The sequence below is a fragment of the Bactrocera neohumeralis genome, unplaced genomic scaffold, assembly GCF_024586455.1.
Source record: "Bactrocera neohumeralis isolate Rockhampton unplaced genomic scaffold, APGP_CSIRO_Bneo_wtdbg2-racon-allhic-juicebox.fasta_v2 cluster09, whole genome shotgun sequence".
NCBI lineage: Eukaryota > Metazoa > Arthropoda > Insecta > Diptera > Tephritidae > Bactrocera > Bactrocera neohumeralis.
The window spans coordinates 16,363,507-16,387,906 of record NW_026089622.1 but is presented as its reverse complement, the minus strand read 5'-3'; the positions used below and the strand labels follow the sequence as shown (position 1 = coordinate 16,387,906).

The 24,400-nt window shown below is 36.5% G+C and overlaps 2 protein-coding genes, 1 long non-coding RNA gene and 2 pseudogenes across 4 annotated transcripts; 3 read left to right on the top strand and 2 right to left on the bottom strand.

Moving 5' to 3' along the window:
• The window catches only part of LOC126764635 (jerky protein homolog-like), a 41,562-nt pseudogene extending 40,017 nt beyond the window's left edge, over positions 1-1,545 (top strand).
• A 6,875-nt stretch (positions 1,546-8,420) lies between these two features.
• On the top strand, positions 8,421-8,854 carry LOC126764467 (uncharacterized). Its single transcript, XR_007667998.1, has 3 exons — positions 8,421-8,490; positions 8,551-8,686; positions 8,740-8,854. It is a non-coding gene; the product is annotated as an uncharacterized LOC126764467 (long non-coding RNA).
• A 1,598-nt stretch (positions 8,855-10,452) lies between these two features.
• LOC126764807 (small nucleolar RNA U3) lies at positions 10,453-10,655 on the bottom strand (annotated as a pseudogene).
• Positions 10,656-20,737: 10,082 nt separating this feature from the next.
• Positions 20,738-21,904, top strand: LOC126764450 (uncharacterized). Its single transcript, XM_050482136.1, has 2 exons — positions 20,738-21,438; positions 21,541-21,904. Exons 1-2 carry the CDS (start codon positions 21,267-21,269, stop codon positions 21,831-21,833), a joined length of 465 nt encoding a protein of 154 aa, XP_050338093.1. The 5' UTR covers positions 20,738-21,266; the 3' UTR covers positions 21,834-21,904.
• On the bottom strand, positions 21,495-23,867 carry LOC126764438 (putative nuclease HARBI1). 2 transcript variants are annotated; one of them, XM_050482122.1, is made up of 5 exons: positions 23,271-23,867; positions 22,808-23,207; positions 22,653-22,740; positions 22,095-22,596; positions 21,495-21,654 (listed from the first exon to the last, which is right to left on the bottom strand). In XM_050482122.1, the coding sequence occupies exons 2-4, from the start codon at positions 23,193-23,195 to the stop codon at positions 22,119-22,121; spliced, it is 954 nt and encodes a 317-aa protein (XP_050338079.1). In that variant the 5' UTR covers positions 23,196-23,207; positions 23,271-23,867; the 3' UTR covers positions 21,495-21,654; positions 22,095-22,118. The 2 variants fall into 2 exon arrangements, with proteins under 2 accessions (XP_050338079.1, XP_050338080.1); XM_050482123.1 differs by lacking the exon at positions 23,271-23,867 and having other exon boundaries at positions 22,808-23,256.
• Positions 23,868-24,400: the final 533 nt, after the last annotated feature.

The window sequence follows — 24,400 nt, the reverse complement described above, 5'->3', positions numbered from 1 at the left end:
GCAAGAACTGAAGCCGAACGATCTGCCACAACGTCGAATTTTCAGTGAATGGGCCCTAGAAAAGTTGGCAGAAAATCCGCTTTTTTATCGACAAATTTTGTTCAGCGGTGAGGCTCATTTCTGGTTGAATGGCTACGTAAATAAGCAAAATTGCCGCATTTGGGGTGAAGAGCAACCAGAAGCCGTTCAAGAACTGCCCATGCATCCCGAAAACTGCACTGTTTGGTGTGGTTTGTACGCTGGTGGAATCATTGGACCGTATTTTTTCAAAGATGCTGTTGGACGCAACGTTACGGTGAATGGCGATCGCTATCGTTCGATGCTAACAAACTTTTTGTTGCCAAAAATGGAAGAACTGAACTTGGTTGACATGTGGTTTCAACAAGATGGCGCTACATGCCACACAGCTCGCGATTCTATGGCCATTTTGAGGGAAAACTTCGGAGAACAATTCATCTCAAGAAATGGACCCGTAAGTTGGCCACCAAGATCATGCGATTTAACGCCTTTAGACTATTTTTGTGGGGCTACGTCAAGTCTAAAGTCTACAGAAATAAGCCAGCAACTATTCCAGCTTTGGAAGACAACATTTCCGAAGAAATTCGGGCTATTCCGGCCGAAATGCTCGAAAAAGTTGCCCAAAATTGGACTTTCCGAATGGACCACCTAAGACGCAGCCGCGGTCAACATTTAAATGAAATTATCTTCAAAAAGTAAATGTCATGAACCAATCTAACGTTTCAAATAAAGAACCGATGAGATTTTGCAAATTTTATGCGTTTTTTTTTAAAAAAAAGTTATCAAGCTCTTAAAAAATCACCCGATACAAACGCAACAGGGGTGCATAAAGTTAAACTTCTTGTTATTGGAAAGGCAAAAAATCCTCGCTCTTTTAAAAATTTTGATTCTCCTGTTGACTACAATTGCTCCAAGTCGTCATGGATGACGGCTACCGTTTTTAAACATTGGTTTCACCATTCGTTTGTATCACAGGTTAAAAATCAGTTTTAGTGATTTCAAACTTTTACATGTGTATTTCTTATTATTGTAGGCCAGGAAATTTTTAAAAGATCAAGGATTGTCCAATAAAGCTCTGCTGTTGATAGACAATGCTCCATCTCATCCTCCCGAAAATTAATTGAGATCAGATGACGAGTTAATAACTGCAACGTTTATGCCACCTAATGTCACTCCACTCATACAGCCAATGGATCAAATTGCAATGCGACTTACAAAACTTTTCTACAGAAACAGTCTTTTGGCATCAATTGTAGCCACAGGGACTGATGTTGAAGCCCTAAAGAAATTGACGTTAAGAGACGCTATTGGCTATTTAGATTTAGCTTGGCAACGTCTTGAAAAGGAAACAATAGCAAAATGCTGGACGAACATTTTAAGCTCTATAGAAGATGAAAAAGACTGTGATGAGGATATTCCATTAGCTACTTTAAGAGAAAGGATTTGTTTACCAATTAACTGCCAACAAGAACGCGCAATAGAACTGCTTCATTCAATTAATCCAGAGGTTTGAACCTTTTCTTCCATCCAATAACTCATTTGATTTTAATTGTGTATTTGCAAGTTAGTTTTTCAATTGCTGATATCATGATGAAACTCTCAAACGCAAGAAATCTCATCTTTCCAGAAGGCCACACATCCTAACAAACCCTTCCGCTCCCACTTAAATAATTTTTTATTAGCGTCAGATTCTTTTGAGGGCCACTACCGCTCACAACTGAATCTTTCTCCTTCTCCCGCAAATCACATATAAGTTCATAACCATATGGTTGGCAACCGGTGTGTGGGGTTTTAGTCGGTAGGCGCATCAAGCGAATCCGACACTACCCGCCAGAGTGTCTTTTAACAAAAAAAAAAGAAAAACAATAAGAATGAATATATTCTCACTCAAAAAAAGATCTTTATTTTTTCCCGACCAGCGGTAAGAACTTAAGGATTATTTTTTGAGGTCAATGTTTGATGATACAAATCAAACACTCATTGTCTTACCACCATAGTGTGTGTGCCGTGTTCTCATTAACTGCTTAACAATTTCTGATACTCCTATGGATTGGTCAATTATCTAAGCGATAGATAGATTGGGATGTTCTACCGATTTCGGCTGTTTATGATGATTTTCCAAAGTCCTCAAATTGAGAAAGAAAGTTCTGGTTATTAGAGTACGATGTAACCGATAGTTTACTTGGGGGGAACTTATCAACTCTGTAGCCAGTTGCTGGTTTTGTGTAATACATATTACCAAAGTTCTCATTTACTACTCCGTAGCAGCAAAATTTCTAGAATTATTGCTATGCTATCGCTACCGCTCTCACTTTGTATAACAATATAATGAAGAATAAAGCAAAGTCTAAATGAAGGAATTTTGACTCGGAAATTAGTTCTGTCTCTTCGTTGCGGAAGGGAATATGCAGCGTAACCATCTCTCTTTCGTAATTCATTAACACGCGTTGAATTCCCAGCAGTTATCGATGAATTGACGATCCTTGATTTATCAGTAGTTATAGATGCTCCCGCAGAGATTGAGGGACAGCAGACTTTGAATCTTTTTTACGCGCTCTCTGATATTCCGCAGCTGTTTTCCTCTTCCTCGATTGACTGCCAGCTATCATTTCCAATTTCTCCTTTTCCCGCTCTGCTTTCTTTCATGCTCGATATTCACCATAATATTGTGCTGTTTTCCCTTCTCTTGAAACACGGGCTGCATTGTCTTTTTCCCCTGTAAAATCAATTTAAAATCAAAACATTAAATTTTTGACAATCCAATTGATATTAGTTTCAAGAGCACAAGTTTAATGCACAAGGTGCATCTATTAGGGACAATTGAAATATTCAAGAGAAACTTACCATCACATAACCTGGAATCCGCGTATTATCACGTGTCACTTATTTTATTGTTTATTTAAATCACTATTCACTGTGTACTAATACTACAAATAGTAAGTCAATATTGCCCTGTCAGTGTTCAAAGTGTACGGACGTGTTTTTTAAATTCGCCCCGTGATTCGTAAGCAAACAATAATAATAAATAAAAACAAACAAACAAATAAAAAACAGTGCACACAAACTTCTAATAATAAACATTAACAAATAGTGCACAAAACAAATATATAAAAACAAAAAACATACAATAATGAGTGCTTCGCAGCCTCAACCGCAAAACCGTAGGCAAAATGCCTACTTCAGTTTTGTCGAGCCAACAAAAGTAACTCCTAGCAAAAACAAATGTAACGGCGATGATGAGTCATCGCAGCGATCAGATGTAAGAGAGACTAAGCAAGCGCAGTCAGCAGAAGCAGCAGTGAACAGCAATCGGGCAACAAAAAATTCCACTGACAGCAGCCACTATGCAGGTACCAGCAAGCACCCGGACAGCGAAGGAAAATAAAATGCAAGGTGAGAATGTACCAAGCAAAAAAGGGCCATCAGTTCAGACTGGTATTGATCGCTACATTAATGTAAAAAGGAAATTGAGTCCTATTAAAACAGCGGTCAATACCAAAAAATTTCAAGCAAACACGCCAAACACCAAAAAGCCAGAAATTCTTAATGGCAACAGATTTGCCTTACTAAGCAAAGAGCTTAACGACGAAGCAAAGGGTACCACCACGGTCGTGAATGCCAAACCCCCTCCAATCTATTTGCGTGAGCATAGCTCAAATGCGCTTGTTTCAAAAATGAGCAATATAATAGGCACAAACAATTTTCACATTGTGCCCTTGAAAAAAGGTAACATAGATGAAACAAAAATTCAAACATACACTGAAAAAAGTTTCATGGAAATTGTAAAATTCCTATCAAATAATAACAAGAATTACTACTCTTACCAACTGAAGAGCTCAAAAGGCCTAGTTGTTGTCATAAAAGGTATAGAGTCTTCGGTAAACTCTAACGACGTTAGAGAAGCTCTAGAAGAAGGTGGTTTTAGCATTAAATCAGTAGCAAATATTTTTAACAGGAACAAAGTCCCACAACCCATGTTCAAAATAGAATTGATGCCAGATTCTAACAAATTAAAGAAAAATGAAATACACCCGATTTACAGTTTAAAATATCTTCTCCATCGCAGAATCACCGTTGAGGAACCACACAAGAGAAATGGTCCAGTACAATGTACAAACTGACAAGATTATGGACACACGAAAGCATATTGCACTCTACGAAGTGTCTGTGTAGTATGTGGTGATCTACATCCAACTTCAAAATGTACTCTTAAAAAAGAGAATTTAAATAAAAAATGCAGCAATTGTGGAGGAAACCACACTGCTAACTACAGGGGTTGCCCTGTATACAAAGATTTAAAATCGAAGTTGTCACAGGGCATCCAAGCACGTCGTAACCAAATGATGAATATTCCATCTATTGAAAATATTGAAATCCCCGTCCACATTTCAAAACCAGTTAATCCTAAAGACAATGCTACACAAGGAAGCTATGCAAACGTGGTGAAAGGCAATACTGCACAAATGCAATTGCCCCAAAACCAACCAAATGGAAGCGTTGAAACTATGATTTTCAACCTTACCCAATGTATGACACAATTTATGGCTTCAATGCAAAATATGATTCAAGAGATAAACAAATCACAAAACCAAATGTTGCAAACTTTTTTAAGTAAAAACTGAGTGTATTGAACATTTGTTTATGGAATGCTAACGGTGTTAACCAACATAAATTGGAACTTATTAGATTTCTGGATGAAAATAGTATCGATGTAATGCTATTGTCAGAAACTCATCTTACGAACAAAAACAATTTCTTTATACTGGGATTTAGACTCTATGTTACAAACCACCCAGATGGAAAGGCACATGGAGGAACAGCAGTGTTGGTTAGAAAACGGTTAAATCACCACACATCAGAATTTTATGCCACAGCGCAATTACAAGCTACAACAATAACTATAAAAAATCGCTGGGACTCTGACAGCCATATACTGTCCACCTCGGTTTAAAATTACTGACATCCAATTCAAAGACTTTCTTGGGGCTTACGGCTAATTAATCCGAAAGGACGACAGCTGTATCACACTATTATAAATAGGCACAATAACCTTGACATAATATCTCCTGGTAAGCCGACATATTGGCCTAGTGATCGTAAAAAAATACCAGATTTAATTGATTTTGCTGTAATCAAAAATATAGATAAATCGCTTATAACAGTTGATACATGTACTGATCTATCTTCTGATCACTCTCCTGTACTAATAAAGTTATGTGAACAACCCCTATTCGTTAATCCAAAAGTGGGATTAACTTCTTATAAAACGAATTGGCTAAAATATAAAAAATACGTGAGTAGCCACATTAATATTGAGTACAAAATAAATACAGGAAGAGATATTGACGAAAGCATAGAAGAACTCAATGATATAATAACTAAACACCAAACAAAAACTATAAGCCGCTTGGTGCCAGAAAAATTACTAACAGAGAAATAGAAAAGCTTGTAAACGAAAAAAGGCGTGCAAGGCGTGAATGGCAGATAAATCGCTCCCCTTCCACTCAGCTTCAACTGAAATCAGCTGTACGTAAATTAAAAAAAGCGCTTAAACGTGAGGAAGAATCCAATACCGAAATGTATATAAAGAAGCTGTGTCCAAATTCAAGCAAGCAAAATTCTCTTTGGAAAGTCCAAAAGTTCCTGAAGCCACCAACTAACAACAACATGCCTATACGAGACATGGGCGGAAATTGGGCTCGAAGTGGCTAATTGTTTTGTAAATCACCTAGAAAAGGTATTTCAACCAAATTGCCCAAAGAACCACTTCGAGTTGTCCAGCTTACCCAACACAGTTAAAGAGTCACTTGAGTCTTTTAAGACTTCACCTTCTAAAATTATTAGAATAATAAAATAACTTAAACCAAAAAAGTCACCAGGACATGATAATATTACCCCAAAAATGCTAATTGAGTTACCAAATATTGCTATAGAAGTGCTCTCTTTGCTCTTCAGTGCAATCCTTAATCTCGGATACTATCCTAATTCCTGGAAAAAGTCGCTGATTGTCTTGATAGATAAACCTGGGAAAGACTTAACACAGCCGTCTTCATACAGACCAATCAGTCTTCTACCCTGTCTTTCTAAAATATTTGAAAAAGTGTTACTATCAAGATGTCTCCTTTCCTCCACGAAAATAATATAATACCAACGCACCAATTCGGGTTTCGTCCAAAACATAGCACGATAGTGCAAGTAAATAGAATTACTAACGAAATAAGAACAGCATTTGAGCACAGAGAGTACTGTTCAGCTTTATTTCTAGACGTGGTTCAGGCGTTTGATAAGGTGTGACATGAAGGCCTTTTGTATGAGATTAAAAACATTCTACCCTTTGAATTGTATAAAACATTGGAGCCTTATTTAAAAAATAGAAAATGTGTGGTAAAAGTGGGAGATTTCATATCTGATGAACGACAGATAAGGGCTGGTGTACCACAAGGCAGTGTTTTAGGCCCAACTCTATACATCATATATACGGCAGATCTTCCAACAGCTAATAATGTATTAACTTCAACTTTTGCGGATGACACAGCTTTAGTGAGCCGTAACAAATGCCACATAATAGCATCATGAATATTAGCCAAGCACTTAAGGTCTATCGAAGAACGGCTAGCCAACTGGCGTATAAATGTGAATGAACAAAAGTGTAAGCATGTTACATTTTCGCTAAGACCTAAAATGTATACGGCAGTAAAAATTAACAACATTTTAGTACCCCAAGCGAACGAAGTAACTTATCTTGGTATTCACATGGATAGAAGACTTACGTGGAGAAAACATATATCTAGTAAAATAACTTGCATGAAGATAAGAGCTGCAAATTTAAATTGACTTTTAAATAAAAACTCCAAACTTAGCCTAGACAGCAAAGTGCTTTTATATAATGCTGTCATAAAGCCGATTTGGATGTATGGCATTCAACTGTGGGGTACGACCTGTGCAACTAATATTTATATAATACAAAGGTTCCAATCAAAAATGCTTAGAACAATCACGTGTTCACCATGGTACATGCGTAATGAAAATATCCATAAAGACCTAGGTATTTCTATGGTAAAGAAAGTAGTAGAAGACAGCAGAATTAAATATATGTATGTATATCTAAACTCCGAGATCACCCAAACCCTTTGGCTAATGCTTTGGTACATCCCTACGATCAAACACGCCTTAAAAGAAGAGATATGCCTGCGTACTAAGGAGCAACGTATCACCAAAACAGCTCAAACACTTGCTTGAGCTTGTCTAGTTTTTTAAATAGATTTAAGATTTTATAACTTATTGTTAGGCTTTTAAAATAAATAGCAGATTCAATAAATAATAAGATATTGCAAAAAAAAAAAAAAATATTATATAGCACACGAATTACCCTGTCTACAGAAATGATCCTGTGAAGTCTTAACTTTTCAACGGCTAACGCAGCCGTTTAACCAAAAATCACACAAAAGTGTTGAGAATTCGCAAAAATGAAAGACAAACGAAAGAAAAAGAAGTATAACTTCAATAATGCACAAGCATACAAACATACATATGCGCACATACATCGCGGGTCGATTTGCAAAGAAAGTAAATAAAGACTGACTATAGAAATGATCCTGTGAAATATAGTCTATGCCCCTATTGCGGTTTTCAACTTGACTTGGTCGAATTGAAGTTAAAGCAATTCAACTTCAGATCAACCAAACTCTTTTTCGGTATAGCGAACTTCAACTAAGTTCAGTCGAAGTATGATTGGCGTTGCCAACCTAAGAAAGGGAATTTTGACAGATAGTGAAACAGCTAAAATTTTGTAAACGACATATTTAAACAATTGAATTCAGTTGTCGCTCGCGAAAAAGTGAATAAACATTAAAATAAATAAAAAAATGGATATAAGTTTTGATTTATATTACAATGACGGAAATATTGGGGGCAAAACTGACGTACTACGTATACGAAAAAGCCTTCGTGATCATTCATATCCATTGGAGCTTCCAAATGCAAAGTAAGCCATAGTTTTTTCACAATTGAGTGGCTTTTTAATAATGTTTATTGCAGATTCATAAGTTATTTTCGATTAAAAAAAGAAGCATTTTTTTTACTGAATGAGATGAAGGAACATTTCCACAAACGTGTGCAAGGATCGGCCATACCTCCTATATTAAAATTATGCGCAACTCTGCGTTTCCTTGCTGACGGTGGTTATCAAAAATGCAGTGGAAATGATTTTAACATTGGGTTGGCGCAACCTACGATATCTTTAGTAATTAAAGAGGTTCTAAATATAATTGAAAAACGTATTTGTGCCCAATGGATTAAAATTCAAATGACTGAGGAGGAGCAAAACGCTTCAAAAGTTTCATTTTATTCAAAAAGTGCTTTCCCGGGAGTAGTTGCATCGACGGAACTCATGTTCGCATATTTTCACCAAGAAAAGAAGTGCAACATCTTTATCTTAACAGAAAGGGCTACTACAGTTTAAACGTGATGATTGTATATATAAAATCTGAATTATATTAGAAACAAAATGGTATAATTTCTTAAAATTTTTAGCTTTGTGATTATAAAATGTCTATTCGGTATGTGGATGCTAGGCATGCAGGCGCAAATCATGACTCTTTTGTTTTCAATGTTAGCGATTTGAGAGTGCATTTACAGAACAACATACAGAATAACACTTGGATCTTGGGTAAGACTTTATCGTATTTATTGCTAAATAAGTGGAGTAATGTAATTTCTTAGGCGACGCTGGCTATCCTCTGCACAAATTTTTAATGACGCCTTATCGCTTGGCGGAAGCTTCTTCACCCCAAGCACGCTACAATACAGTACACTCAAAGGCCCGGAATATTGTAGAGCGGACAATTGGTGTACTAAAGAGTAGATTTCGATGTCTTTTATCTGTACGAGGTTTACACTACACTCCTGAAAAGGCTACGCAAATTGTGAATGCTTGTTGCGCATTGCACAATATTTGCCAACACTTTCAAGTGGAATCTCCGGAAGAAATATCATCTACTTCAAATACTACAATGACCAATGATGTTTTGGACATAGAAAGAGAAAAAGAGGATACGGCTCGAATAATTTTCAATAATATTATGACTTCCCTCTAAATAATTAAAATATTAAATTTCATTTATTTTTCCAAATGTGCTATTTATTCAGGCATATATTTAAATTTTATTTAAATAAATTCATTAAATAACAATATCATTTCATTCCAGAATAATTAAAAATAAGATAGAAAAAAATATTACTTCGTGTGTTAAATAACCAAAAAAAATTAAAATCTTTGCGAAGATTTTAATTTAGCAATTTTGAGGCGCTGCACTTCAATTTTGAGTGCATGGAGTTCATGCGCCTCGTTTGCTTTCCTTTCGTATATCTCCATTTTCCTTTTTTTAAATCTAAAGCTTCTTTTTGGAGAGTATAAGATTTATGTTCAGTTTTCTCCAACTATCAAATTTTTTTTTTTTTTTCTGTTGAGTTTCAGTTTGGGTTGAAAGGAGTTGCAGCCTTTCCGACTCCATGCAATTGTTCGCCCTCCTTAACTAAACTCTCCTGGAAGGAGTCGGGCGTTCCTGCACAACTGGAGTGGACAATGGCGAACGTTCAAGGGGCACATCGGCGACAGTAGGAGGTATATTCTCCACACCAAAAGCTGGCCCACTTGGTGCAACTGCTTCCCTTAATTGAATAAGCTGGGCCACGCTCTCTTCCACTGGGCTCAGCGACTGCTCTTGCGACGGTCCACCACCAGTCGCAAGGTAGTTATTCCTGTTGTTGGCAAGTTTTTTCTTCAGATTTGCCTTATAGTGAATCCACACCTAATAAAAAAATTTTATTTTTAGTTAATATTTTTAATGTCATAACCATAACTTACTCGTCCCCATTCGTAGGCAGTTCTGCTTGGTGGCCCTAAACAATTTAACTGCAGTGCCACACTCTCCCACAATTCTTTATTATTTTGAATTTATTGCTTCCAAATTGTGGCTTTCCTCTTCCTACTTCTGGAAGCTTCTCCATTAACTCTACCAATTTTTCGAATTTCTTTTTTGTTGTAACATTATGTTTATGTTAACTGCTACTAAGCAGTTGAAGTTTATTTATATACTAGTCAACCCCACTTGTACAGAGTTGAAAACCGCAATACCAAAAAAAAGTTGAAGTTCCATCATACTTCAACTGCAATTTTTTTTGACAGATTGAGTTGATGTCGGTATTAACTTTTCAACGGCCAACGCAGAGTATTTAACCAAAAGTCACATAAAGAATTCGCAGAAATGAAACAGAAACGAAAGAAATAAAGTCACACAAAATAGTTGAGAATTCGCAGAAATGAAAGACAAACGAAAGAAAAATAATGCGCAAGCATACAAACATACATAAGCGTACTGTACTTATTGATTGCATTATTTTTGTGTAAAACCTTGGAATTTATTCATTAAAATCACCACCCAGAAGTCGTTTTATCCGTTGTAAGCGAGCGATTTTCGAAGAAACATCATTTCTAATATGCCACAAGACAAAATTAGAAATGAAGTTCATAAACCTCACGCTGTCAGATAAAACGATATACCTCGTCATCGCGGGTCGATTTCCAAAAAATGTAAATGAAGACTAACTACAGAAATGATCCTGTGAAGTATAGTCTTAATTTTTCAAACGCCAACGCAGAGTGTTTCAACCAAAAGTCACACAAAATAATTGAGAATTCGCAGAAATGAAAGACAAACGAAAGAAAAAGAAGTATAACTTCAATAATGCACAAGCATACAAACATACATATGCGCACACATGTGAATATGTCACCAACCAGAAATTGAAACATTGTTCTACAAACACAACAATAGCTTAAGCATGGCAGCATTGTGTTGTTGGTAGAAAATCCGAGCTGTGCCGAAAGAAACGAACAAACGATCGCCGATTGTCACCGCTTCCCTTGCTACTCGAACATCTTCGCAGACAAGGTTGCGCAATATGAATCTATCGCAACCTTTTCCGAACTCATATAAGAAGTATAACTTCAAAAAAGTATGTGCTCTACTCTGTTCCGAGTTTTGTTAGGTAAAAAACTAAAGTTTTAATTAATTAATTTTGTTGCTCTCGCTACAGCTATGTATATATATTATATATGTTGCGCTATGCTCTGGAGTAGCTGTAGCAAAAAATTGGGAGCGGTAGCAGAGCGGAGCTAATGAAAATTTATCTCCCGCATGTGTTTGTTGTTTTTTTTTCTTTTTTGCTACTTTCTGTCATCTACAAGTATGTACATATATCTATATATATAAAACAAAGACGGGTTTGTTCGGACACTTATAACTCGAGATCTGCTGAACCAATTTTCATGGTTATTGATTCGTTGGATTTGTCTCCACTCCGAATAGCAGAATACATATTAAAAACAATGAAAACTCGATAAGTGTAATGAATACTTAATCTTCTTATACATTATATACTTTTTTTCATACAAATTTTTTTCAATTTTTGTTGGTTTTGTTTTTTAATATTTTGATTTGTAAATTATTTGAACCGTTCAATTTCGGTCGCTTGCTTTTTTATTCCGGCTATTTAAAAGAAAAATTTTTGAAAATTATTCAGTGAAAACTTTATGTGTGTTGCAGATTGAAATTTCCTACGAAGCCACGAAGAGGTCGCCGTAATTTTGCCATCAACGTATGGCAGCCCAAGCAAGGCAAGGCAAGAAGTACTCCCAAAATGCGATGACATACGTGCGGAATTATGAATCGCGGTCATTCAGCAAGCGATCGTCACGATATCACAGCACAACTTTTCAAACAACAGTTACGATGTTTCATGGACTTTATCTTGGAGTAATGTAGGTATATGTGGTGCTGTTAGATGCTAGATGTACTATGTTGAGTGACAACAGAGAGGTTTGTCGCACGTGCACGTTCTTCTTTGGATGGTGGATGGTGGTTACACCAGATCAAATTGAAGAAATCATTTCTGCGGAAATTCCTGAAGCAGAGAAAGATTCAGTATTATAAGAAGTAATGAAAACCAATATGGTACATGGACCTTGCGGACACAACAATCCCACTTCGGTTTGTATGTCTGACAGTAAATGCACGAAACACTATCCACGTGCTTTTCTTTCGGAAACACAAACTAGAAATGATGGATATCCAATGTATCAGCATCGTCACCAGATTACAATGGCAGAACATTTAGCTTTCAATTTAGAGGCGTGAATATCGAAGTTAACAACGCATCGAAGTCGACAACACATGGATCGTACCATATTCGCCACTGTTGTCTAATTCACATTCAAAAGTCATGCCAATGTTGCGTATTTCAGTTTGGTGTAATCGATAAAATACGTTTGTAAATACGTCACCAAAGGAAGCAACATGGCGGTTACTGGTCTTGAACGATACGGTCAATACGTGAACTGCAATAAAGCACTTTGTATGATATTTACTTTTGCGATTTATGAACGTTTTCCGACTGTTTTGCGTCTCGCAGTTAATTTGGAGAATGACCAAATAGTCTATTTCAATACAGTACAGACAGGGGAAACACCCCAAGCAACAAAATTAACATTTACGAGTTTTTTCTCAACTTTCGTCAGTAAACCGTTTGCGAGAACTTGCTCTATTTGGAAATACCTTGATATTATACATACAATTACAATTGCTGGAACATGATAATCACTGGAATGAAGTTCGTGCACTTTTCGCGATGATCAGCCTTCAAAATCGCGTCAGTTATGGGATACGACCAAAAATTACATTGCCGAAGACATTTTACATCGTATACGCTAAGAATTGGAAATGGGTCAATATCGGTTGATACTTCCGGTGGTTTGATATCAATTCCATATGCCGTTTATCAATTCACGAAAGATGGACTCATCAGGAATGTTTATACGAACATTGGACAAATTATCGATAGTACGATTCCTTAAATGCATGCGCATTGTTAGCTGGCAAAAATACCGATGTTGTTGACTTAAACTGGAAGATTCAAAGTCAATTTCCGGGAGACTTGCGGTCATACAAATCGATCGATCGCCTTGACAATGAAGACAACACCGTGAATTATCCAGTGGAATTTCTAAATAAATTCATTGGAGAGGCTTGGTATGCCACCTCATCATTTGTGTCTCAAAGTTGGATGTGGGGGCCTATTCTGTAACTCGATTCGAAAATGTATTCTATTCGAAATTCGGATCTACTTTATCATTCTGTGAAAGTTGTACCACCCTGTGCCAGAAAAAATACGGACAATTTTCGTTTTTGCTTTCTACAACTCAAAAGCTAACGAATATTTTATTCGAAAATTGGCTTGCAAATCTGAAAATCGAGTTACAGAATATAAAAAATCCGAATTCGAGTAAATTTATTTTGGAATCGAGTTACAGAATAGGCCCCCTGTCGTTATTATGTTTCGCAATATGATTGTGACGCGCCTATCAAATAGATGGGGCAGAATGCTTGATTCTACGGATTTCTTTTGAGTTCTAACGATTTGCCATTTCAGTTCAAACGTATTCCGTTTTTCAAATTGGGGGCAAACAGGGGCCCTATTCTGTATCTCGATTCGTAAATGTATTCTATTCGAAATTCGGATCTACTTTATAATTATGAGAAAGCTTAACCACCCTGTGGCAGAATAAATACGTACAATTTTCGTTTTTGCTTTCTACAACTCAAAAGCTAACGAATAATTTATTCGAAAATTGGCTTGAAAATCCGAAAGTCGAGTTACGGAACATAAAAAATCCGAATTCTAGTAAACTTTTTTTCGAATCGAGTTACGGCATAGGCCCCCAGATATACGTGGCGTGCTCACGAGTTGGAAAACCATCTTTTCGGTACACCGGAACAGAAACCAAAATTTGTTATTTATCAAGCTGCGTTACATTGAAAAAAATGTAGAAAAATCTCAAATAAATGATAATCAACACAATATGAATTTTTGACTTTTCAATTCAAAAGACATAATTTTGCGCAGGACAACGGCTGCGGGGTCAGCAAGTAGTATATAAAAGAAAGTCGTATTAGTTACACCATATATATCTGGTCTAAGCAACACTAAGTGTTGCCAGGTGCAATCTGACATTTCCATTGGAAAGTTTAACATTTTTTAGCATAACATCACTCAGAACGTTTTGTCATTTAATCGTGAATTGTTTTATTTACAGGGAATTAAAAAATTCATCTCGGCCAAAAAATGGAATTAACTCGTGAACGTTTTCGTGCGATCATTTTTCACAACTTTCGACGTGGATTATCACGACAAGAGTGCATCGATGAACTAAAATCTTTGAATGGCTATGAAGCACCATCCTATAGCACTGTGAAAAACTGGTACAACGAATTCAATCGTGGCCGACGCTCGCTCAAAGACGAATTCCGTGAAGGTCGTCCAAAAACAGCCGTTGTGCCAGAAAACATCGATGCCGTACAGGAACTCATAATGCACGACCGTCATGTAACATACCTTCAGATAGAGGCATGCCCATGCATTTCTCCCACCAGCATACATTCTATATTGCATGAACACTAGGGTGGGTCGGTTCCGGACTTTTTTCGATTCGGGATTTCTAATAGTGCGGAAATGTTGCCTTAGTACTTCCTGATTCCAATGTAACTTTTTGTTTTGAGATCGGATTGCATCTTCAACCCCAACTCCGGCCTTGAAATTTCGGAAATTCGCCTAAAATCGCGGAATTGTCTACCTAGCGCCTGAAATACGCATCTCATTGCAAAATGTATAAAACAAAAGTAATTTGTCACGTCATTTGCTACCGAAATGGTATATGTGATCATGGCCGTAGGACGAACCGTTCCCGAGATACGAGCGAAAAGGCGGCGCGCCATAGCGCAAGGTGAAAATTGTTGCAGCTCTCAGCTAACCTGTATTGGTCACCCAGAACCCACCGCGTGGAGGTGGCTGCTCTTCAGGTTCGTCCCAAGCCCAACCCAACCAACCATATGTCAGGCTTGTTTTAGTCTGAATCTGTGTCAAATTTATTGATAAAATCAGATTTTGTACTAAACTTTGGCACTTGTTGCCTAGATTTCAGTGTAGAGCGTCTAAAACGATCACGAGATTGGGGGCCAATAACTTTAGAAGATGCCTCTGTCACCAGTTTGACGGTTCTCTCGACTGCCACGGTGTGAGAGGGGAATTCACTAAATTTCCATATCTCTGAAGTGTCTCCCGACAGCCCTTTTATGAGTTCTTCGTTAGAAACTGAACAAAGAACTGGTGGAACAGTCAAGATAATAGTCTTCCAGTTAATCATATCGTAATAATTATTAGCTTTGAAATTCAGCTTTGGCACTTTATTACATCTAACCTTTCCATTTACAGTGTCAGACTCTGCTTCTCTGACCCAGAAGACGGTCAAAGGCCAACTTTCAAAGCAAAAAGCATTCTGTTGAATGGATGAATCGACAACCTTGCGCAGTTTAGCAGGTAAGATGTCGACTTTTGAATTGCAGCATAGAGATGGCGCGAGCCACCTTTGATTGAACTGTTGAATCTTATTGAGACCATAAAGGTGAGTAAACTGTAAGAATGTACTTGACCAAAGTCTTTATTTCCTTTGTTGGTTTGTCAGTAGAAATGTATAATCTCAGAATTCTATTTGCACAGGTGAGCCAGCGAGATTTGCACATGTTACCTGGATGCAACGACGCTAAATGTGAGGAACATTGACCGGTAATAACAGCTTCTGATATTTTATAGATAAGCTTGGTCTGTGCTAAGTTGGGTCGGATTAATAACCTCAGAAGGTAGTTGGCAGGATGGAAAACTTTCAAATTTGACAACAGGCAACTTCTCACAATCAGGGAGCAGTTTACCTATGTCGCCAGAGAATGTATTTGGACTCTTTGAGACACCATCTATGTGTTCGAAAAGAGCAAGAAATGGAAGTTCGTTGAAATGTAGAAGACAAACTACCCACTGTAATGGCCTACCTATTCTTTCTTCGAGTTTCCGAATGATTCCACCTTTCCAACCTGTGTTCGTGTTGGTGCCATCAGCACCGACAAGTTCTAGATGTTCCACATCAACTGAATTGTCTTGCAAATGTTACCATCCTCAGCTGACCCGGAAGGAGAGGTGACGTGGCCAAAGTAATGACAACCAGGTTCCGCTATAAGAGAAATATGTTCCTCTTTGACAGTGTCGCGGTAGTACCGTCAGCCCATATACAGAGTCAATACTTTCGGTGTTTTGGAGCTTAACTCCAACACTTTCTTTTGCCCGACTAATCTTGCATTTGTCAGTGACAAAGCTAGCCTGATCCTCTGTTATCAAACCTGCTTTTTTGGCATCCAGAAAAGCAAATGAAACAATCAAGGCCGCTGCTCTATCACTTACTCCAAAACTTTGGGCAGCTAAAGCAGAGTGTTCTAATACTAGTGTGTTTTGTTTGGTTTTAGAGGATGGAAGAGAAAATTCATCATCAGAATCGTTTTTGGAAGAATCCATGTGCGACGCACCTACATTGTTGTCGTCTGTATGAGAGTCTGGGTGATCTGAATGGTCACGTGTTCCAGCTGATACTTTTCTGGTAAGTGTTGATATTGAATGACGCTTTGAAAGCTTTTCTTTACGTTCATTTTTCTTTGTAATCTCTTTTGCTTCAGGTAGATCAACACTTCCAATGCGACCAATTCTTCTGGTTCTCTGGTCCAAGAGAAATGGTTGTTCATTGATAGGAACTTTCCTTTCCTTTGGACAAGTGCAAGAAGAAAAATAAATGCATTTACAAGCAGCGATGTCAAATACTTTTCCGGCAGAAGAGACAAAGTCGTCTCTTTTAGAGCTCAAACCTATTGGGTTCCTTAAAAACATTTGTTTAAGAGTCAGAAATTTCTTATGGAATGTGGTGAGCATTTGTACAACTCTGGTGTGTGAAACTATCGGAATAGATGACTTTTTGAAAGAATTTTCAACCTTTTTTGCAACTATTTCTGTAACCTCTTTACTCCTAGGTTCAAAGTTGTCGCCTCGGAGTCGCCCTATACGAAATCTTTCAAGCTGATAACACAAAAAAGCATGCTGGTAAGTAGGTAACTGGGGCTCAAAGAGATTGCACGGATATATGCCGAACACAGGACATTTCTGTCTAAATTTAAATTTAGATACAGACATTTTGAGTTTTGTGTTCTGTTGAGAGAATATAAGTGATAGCACTCGGCGAAATCAACGACAAGAGTTAAGGAACTCGATGAAAAAATATTTATGTGGAGACCAGTCCGAACGTGTCGTATGGCGCAGGGAAATGAATGTAAGTGATAGAACTCGGCGAAATCACCGACAAAAGTGAAGGACCTCGATAAAGAAATATTTGTGTGGAGACCTATCCGAACGTGTCCTTTGGCGTAGGTGAATGAATGTGAGTGATAGCACTCGGCGAAATCAACGTCAAGAAGTGTGGCCGCAAGCCGATTTTCACCTTGCGCTGTGGCGCGCCGCCTTTTCGCTCGTATCTCGGGAACGGTTCGTCCTACGGCCATGATCACATACCATTTCGGTAGCAAATGACGTGACAAATTACTTTTGTTTTATACATTTTGCCATGAGATGCGTATTTCAGGCGCTAGGTAGACAATTTCGCGATTTTAGGCGAATTTCCGAAATTTCAAGGCCAGAGTTGGGGTTGAAGATGCAATCCGATCTCAAAACAAAAAGTTGCATTGGAATCAGGAAGTACTAAGGCAACTTTTCCGCACTATTAGAAATCCCGAATCGAAAAAAGTCCGGAATCGACCCACCCTAATGAACACCTGGCCGTAAAAAAGGTTTGTCCTCGTTGGATCCCGCACAATTTGACAATCGCTCAAAAAAAGGCTCGTGTGGATTGTTGTAAAGAAATCCTGAAAAAATACGATCGCGGTGCTTCAAAAGACGTTTATAAGATCGTCACAGGTCACGAATCATGAATCTATGCGTATGAGCCCGAAACAAAACAGCAATCGACCGTGTGGGTCTTCCAAGACGAGCCAAATCCAACGAAAGTTGTTCGTGGAAGAAGCACTTCGAAGCAAATGGTCGCCCGTTTCTTCGGCAAAACTGGTCATGTGGCGACTGTTCCGCTTGAGCAATGTAGGACGGTCAATTCTGAGTGGTACACCACCATTTGTTTGCCTAAAGTCTTCGGAGAAACAAACAAAAAGCCATAACGGCAGTGAATTTGCCAGAAATCCAAAATCTTAAATTAAGGTATAAATTCGATTTTCTTCACTATACGCATTTAGCAATCGACATGGAGTTGCTCCAAATCATTAACTTCACAAATTTAAGTTAATTAACTTTCTTCATCTCACTGAAGTTGACATAAAACCATAACGGCAGTGGATTTTTAAGAATTCCACAATCTTATATTTAGGTATAAAACCGATTTTCTTGTATATACACATTTATCAATCGATATTGAGGTGCTTCAAATCATTAACTTCACATAATTAAGTTAACTAACTTCCTTCATCTTACTGAAGTTGGCATAAATCCATAACGTTTGTGCATTTGGAAGAATTCCACAATCTTACATTTTGGTAGAAATTCGATTTTCTTGTGTATACACATTTTCAATTAACCGTTTTCATTTTACTGAAGTTGATAAAGAGCCATAACGGCAGTGCATTTGCAAGCAGTGCAAAATCGTATATTTAGGTTTAAATTCGCTTTTCTTGTATATACGCATTTAGCAATCGGCATGGAGTTGCTCCAAATCATTAACTTCACATATTTAAGTTAATTAACTTTCTTCATCTCACTGAAGTTGACATAAAACCATAAAGGCAGTGCATTTGGGAGAATTTCACAATCTTATATTTAGTTATACATAAGGTCGAGTTTCTTGTATATACACAATTAGATATCGACATTGAGTTGTTTCAAATAAATAACTTCACATATTTAAGTTAATTAACCTTCTTCATCCTACTGAAGTTGACATAAAGCCATAACTGCCAGTGTATTTGGATGAATTCCATAATCTCATATTTAGGCATAAAGTCGATTGTCTTGTATATACACATTTTTGATTAACCTTTTTCATTTTACTGAAGTTGACAAAAAGCCATAACGGCAGTGAATTTGCCAGAAATCCAAAATCTTAAATTTAGGTATAAATTCGATTTTCTTGTATATACGCATTTAGCAATCGACATGGAGTTGCTTCAGATCATTAACTTCACATATTTAAGTTAATTTACCTTCCTCATCTTACTGAAGTTGACATAAAGCTATAACGCCAGTGCATTTGGATGAATTCCACAATCTTACATTTGGGTAGAAAGTCGATTTTCTTGTGTATACACATTTTTGATTAACGGTTTTCATTTTACTGAAGTTGACATAAAGCCAAAACGGCAGTGCATTTGCAAGAAATCCATAATCTTATATTTAGGTATAAATTCGATTTTCTTGTATATACGCATTTAGAAATATACATTGAGTTGCTTCAAATCATTAATTTAACATATTTAAGTTAATTAACCTTCTTCATCTTACTGAAGGTGACATAAAGCCATAACGGCAGTGCATTGGGAAGAATTTCACAATCTTATATTTAGGAATAAAGTCGATTTTTTCTTGTATATACACATTTAGCAATCGATTTGAGTTACTTCAAATCATTAACTTCACATATTTATGTTAATTAACTTTCTTCATCCTACTCAAGTTGACAAAAATCCATAACGTTAGTGCATTTGGAAGAATTCCACAATCTTACATTTAGGTAGAAATTCGATTTTATTGTGTATACACATTTTTAATTAACCGTTTTCATTTCACTGAAGTTGATAAAGAGCCATAACGGCAGTGCATTTGCCAGCAGTGCAAAATCGTATATTTAGGTTTAAATTCGATTTTTTTGTATATACGCATTTAGCAATCGACATGGAGTTGCTTCAGATCATTAACTTCAAATATTTAAGTTAATTAACCTTCTTCATCTCACTGAAGTTGGACATAAAACCATAACAGCAGTGCATTTGGAAGAATTTCACAATCTTATATTTAGGTATAAAGTCGATTTTCTTGTATATACACATTTAGCAACCGATATTGAGTTGCGCCGAATCATTAACTTCACATATTTAAGTTAATTAACCTTCTTCATCTTACTGAAGTTGACATAGAGCCATAACTGCAGTGCATTTGGAGCAAGAGAAGACGAATCATTGTGCACCATGACAATGCGAGCTCTCACACATCGGCTCAAACCAGCGCCTTTTTGACCGGCCAAAACGTCGAATTTGATGGGTCATCCGCCGTACAGCCCTGACTTGGCACCCAATGACTTCTTATTATTCCCACACATCAAGAAAATAATGCGTGGTCAACGATTTTCGTCGCCAAAAGATGCTGTTGAAACATTCAAAAACCATGTTTTAGAGGTGTCTCAATCGGAGTGAAAAAAGTGCTTCGAAAATTGGTTTGAGCGCATGCAAAAGTGTATAAATCTTGATGGAGAATATTTTGAAAAACAATAAAACCATTTTCGTTGATAAATATTCCTATTTTCATTATTAGGCCTGAAATATATATAGCAGCCTAACTCAAGAACGGCTGAACCGTTTTGGCTTAAAATTGGTGGGGAGGTAGCTTAGAAGCAGGGTAAGGACATCGGATACTTTTTATCTCTTTATGTTAAAATTCAATACAACTCATATATACAAAAATTATATTTCTGATCATAAGCATTTGATCAAAATTGATGTAATACCATGTTCAGACCGACACTTAATCACACGATTTCGGCTGTTGAATGGATTATCCCACTAATCTTAAAAATTTATCAAAATTTCGCCATACAAAAATGACAGTTCCAAATCACTTCATTGAAATGATTTGAAACTGATCCACGCTAAATCTCTCTGTGCGACTCTGATTTTGCGCAATCTACTTGTCAGCACTGGAAATTTTTACATTATCACAGCTGATGCTGAATGCTGAATGTAAACAAACAAGACAAAGAAGACAAAAAAATAAAACTAAAAATTGCCGTTGATTACAAATCAAATTACAAAGTAAAAAAAAATATGGAAAAAACTCAAAAAAAGAAACGAGTTATGTGGAGTGAGGCTGCCGAGGCCGACTTAATCGAGGTGTGGCAACAAAAAATGCCGAGCTGCGATCAACGCGGAAAAATAACCACATATACGAGGAAATGTCCTGTACGATGCTTTTGGCTGGACACGAATATACGTCCACTGAAATTAAAATTAAATTGCACAATTTTACCAACAAATACAGGTAAGTAATATATTATGAGGTCAATATATAAATTAAATATTTTTTTTATTTTTAAACAAGAAAAGCAGAAAATTGGCCCATCGGGTGGCTCCCCTAGTCGGTGGAAATATTATGAGGCGGTCCACCAAGCAGTAGGTGGTTTCAAAAGTTTTTGTTCCGCCGAACTTGTAGAGGATAGCATTGTGGGTAAGTTTTAAGCGCATTGGAGTAGATTCCAATATTCATAATAAAATGAAAAACGGTTATGGAATGTTTCCTTACACTTTTATTTGTTTCTTCTATTTTCAGTTGACATGGAACCAATTTACATTGAGGACGATACAAAAGGAGAGCCGCCGCTCCCAAGCCCAAGCGATGGACCTTCTACGTCGCGTGGTTGCGCTCGGCCATCGTCAAGCGATGCTGCAAAAAAGAAAAAATCAGGGTTAACAATAATGGAGGAAATGAAGGATGACTTATTAAAGGCGACTGAGGCGATGAAGGCAGCCGATGAAAAGCGTCTTTCTCTCTTACAAGAATATATAAACGATTCAAAAGAAGTGAAGGATGCTTTCATCGACTTCCTTCGTCGTCAAAAATAGATTTAAAATTTTTTTTAAGTTTTAGTTTAAGATATAAGATAAATGATGAATGGAAAATGAATTTAAATATGTATGTGAATGAAAATGAAAATATATATCTAATATATAAAATATATATATAAATGAATACGAAAATATATATGTAACATATAAAAAATATAGAAATATCTGTTTTTTTTGTACTGGAATTGAATTATGAGATATGTAAGTATGGATCGGTTGAGATTTAATAATATTTCAAAGTTGAATGTAATAACTCACCGAAATACGAAACGAACGCTTGTCTTATTTCCTCTGCTCTTGGGTTGACATTTCCACAAATGTTAGAGACGTCTTCTGGCAACTGCCGAGATTCGTTTTCGGTTTTTCATTTAAAAAGTTGTGCAAAACGCAGCACGCTTTTATGACGATTTTCGTGTTGGCCATGTGGTTATCCAAGCCTTTTCCAACCCGTCTAAACCTTCCCTTTAAATGACCGAAAGCATTCTCCACCACTCTTCGGCATTTCGAGAGAACATAGTTGAATTTTTTTTTATCCAAAGGTTGGTTTACACAAAATGGGTACGGTTTCATCAAATGTTCATCAAATTTGAACGTAGAGTCGCCCAACAAAACGACTGGAACATTAACTGACGATATTTGTTTACTCATGTCTTTAAATATAGTAGATTGTGCCAACTCGCATTTTAAAGATGATCTCTCAAATATAGAAGAGTCATTACAACGGCCTGGACTACCAACGTTGATGTATATAAAGCGACATCTATAACATTAAAGAAATACATTAGGTGTTTAAACGAGCTTCATGAAAAAGCTTACCTTGCATCTACTAAAGCCAAAAGAACTGTGGAATACCAGCCTTTGTAATTGTAGTAGTCAACAGCATCTTCTGCAGCTGGGCGAACTTCTATATGACAACCATATAAAACTTAAAAATATATAAAAACTCAAATGTAAAAAATTTAACTTATTACCTATAGCTCCTAACACTTGAGGGAAACCCAATGACTCAAAACCATTTAAATATTCGCGCAATTGAATTTCGTTCATTGGGAATTTCTTCAAATACAAAGGCCACAAACAACGCCAGACTTCATGACAGAAATCAATTAGAATGGAGCAGACAGTGCTTTTACCAATTCCGAACATATTTCCAATTGTTCGATATTCTGCAGAAGAGCCAAGAGCATATAAAGCAATAGCAATGCGTTTCTCTAATGGAATTGCTTTGCGGTAGTTGGTATTTTCCTTCTCCAAACCTTTCAACATAATGCACAATTTAATAAAAGAATTGCGCTTCATTCGGAAGTTGTTTTTAAAAAACGCATCCGAATTCACCTGGCAGTCGACTTCCCAAAACATTTGGCCACGAGTCTAAATTATATACACATTATAATTAAACGAAGTTATAATACCAATATTTATATATGTACTTGCCTTTATCCAAATAGACCTTGTTGACTTCGCTCCATATACATATACTACACATTTTTAGTGCTAAGTGTTCATACAGCAAACGTTTCCTTGCTAACCGGTTAGAATCAAACAATTCCCAAATTATCTCCATTGAGCGGAGATAATTTAGAAAAAAGAACACAATTTTTATAATAAGGTACGCCATTTCAATGTTTTCCTTTAATAAATGCTTTGATGTTTATGGCTGAATGTCAAAAACATCTGATTTATAAATCACTAACGGCAGTAAGAACACTGTTGGGTTATGAAATGCTTAAATGTAATCTAATCTTTTAAATTTTCGGTCTGAACATGGTATAAGCAGCATTTGAGAATTTTAGTAATTCAAAAATAGAAAGAAATAAGTAAAAATTTTCATATCCGTACATGCTTAGTATATGGGTCATACTGATTTTGCTTCGGAACCAGGCAGTTTTTTTAGGACGAACAAATTAATTGGATTGCGAGAATTACTAAGAACGTGCCTGTGCCTAAGCGAATTTAAAAGATGCCGGATAAGAAAACGTGAAAAAGGGAAAAGTATATGTAGTTAAAATTAATCTCGAAAATTCATAGTAATTGAGTATTGTAATACATTTGTAATAGATGATGTTTTTGGTAATATAAAAATGGTAAATATTTTACATAATATAAAAAACATTTTATAATTTATTCATTTATTATCTAGTCCACTTTATTAATAAATTTCTTAAAATATTTGATTTTAGATTTATAAAGTCACTTGATGCAACAAGTGCCAAAATGATTTGCATAATATTTTTTTGTTTGAATTATTCAATTAATTCAAATATTATGACAGAAAATAGCAAAAAAAAAAAAAAAACAAAACGAGAAAAAACGTTAGCTTCGGTGCAACCCTTCACAGATGCATTTCTGTTAGTAACTATGTGTTCAGTTTGTATGAAAGCTTTTTGCTATAGTTAACCGATCTGATCAATTTCTTCGGAGATTACATTGTTGCTTCAGAAAATAATATATACCAAATTTCGTGAATATATCTTGTCAAATGTGAAAGTTTTCCATACAAGCATTTGATTCCGATCGTTCAGTTTGTATGTCAGCTATATGTTATAGTGGTCCGATATCGGCCT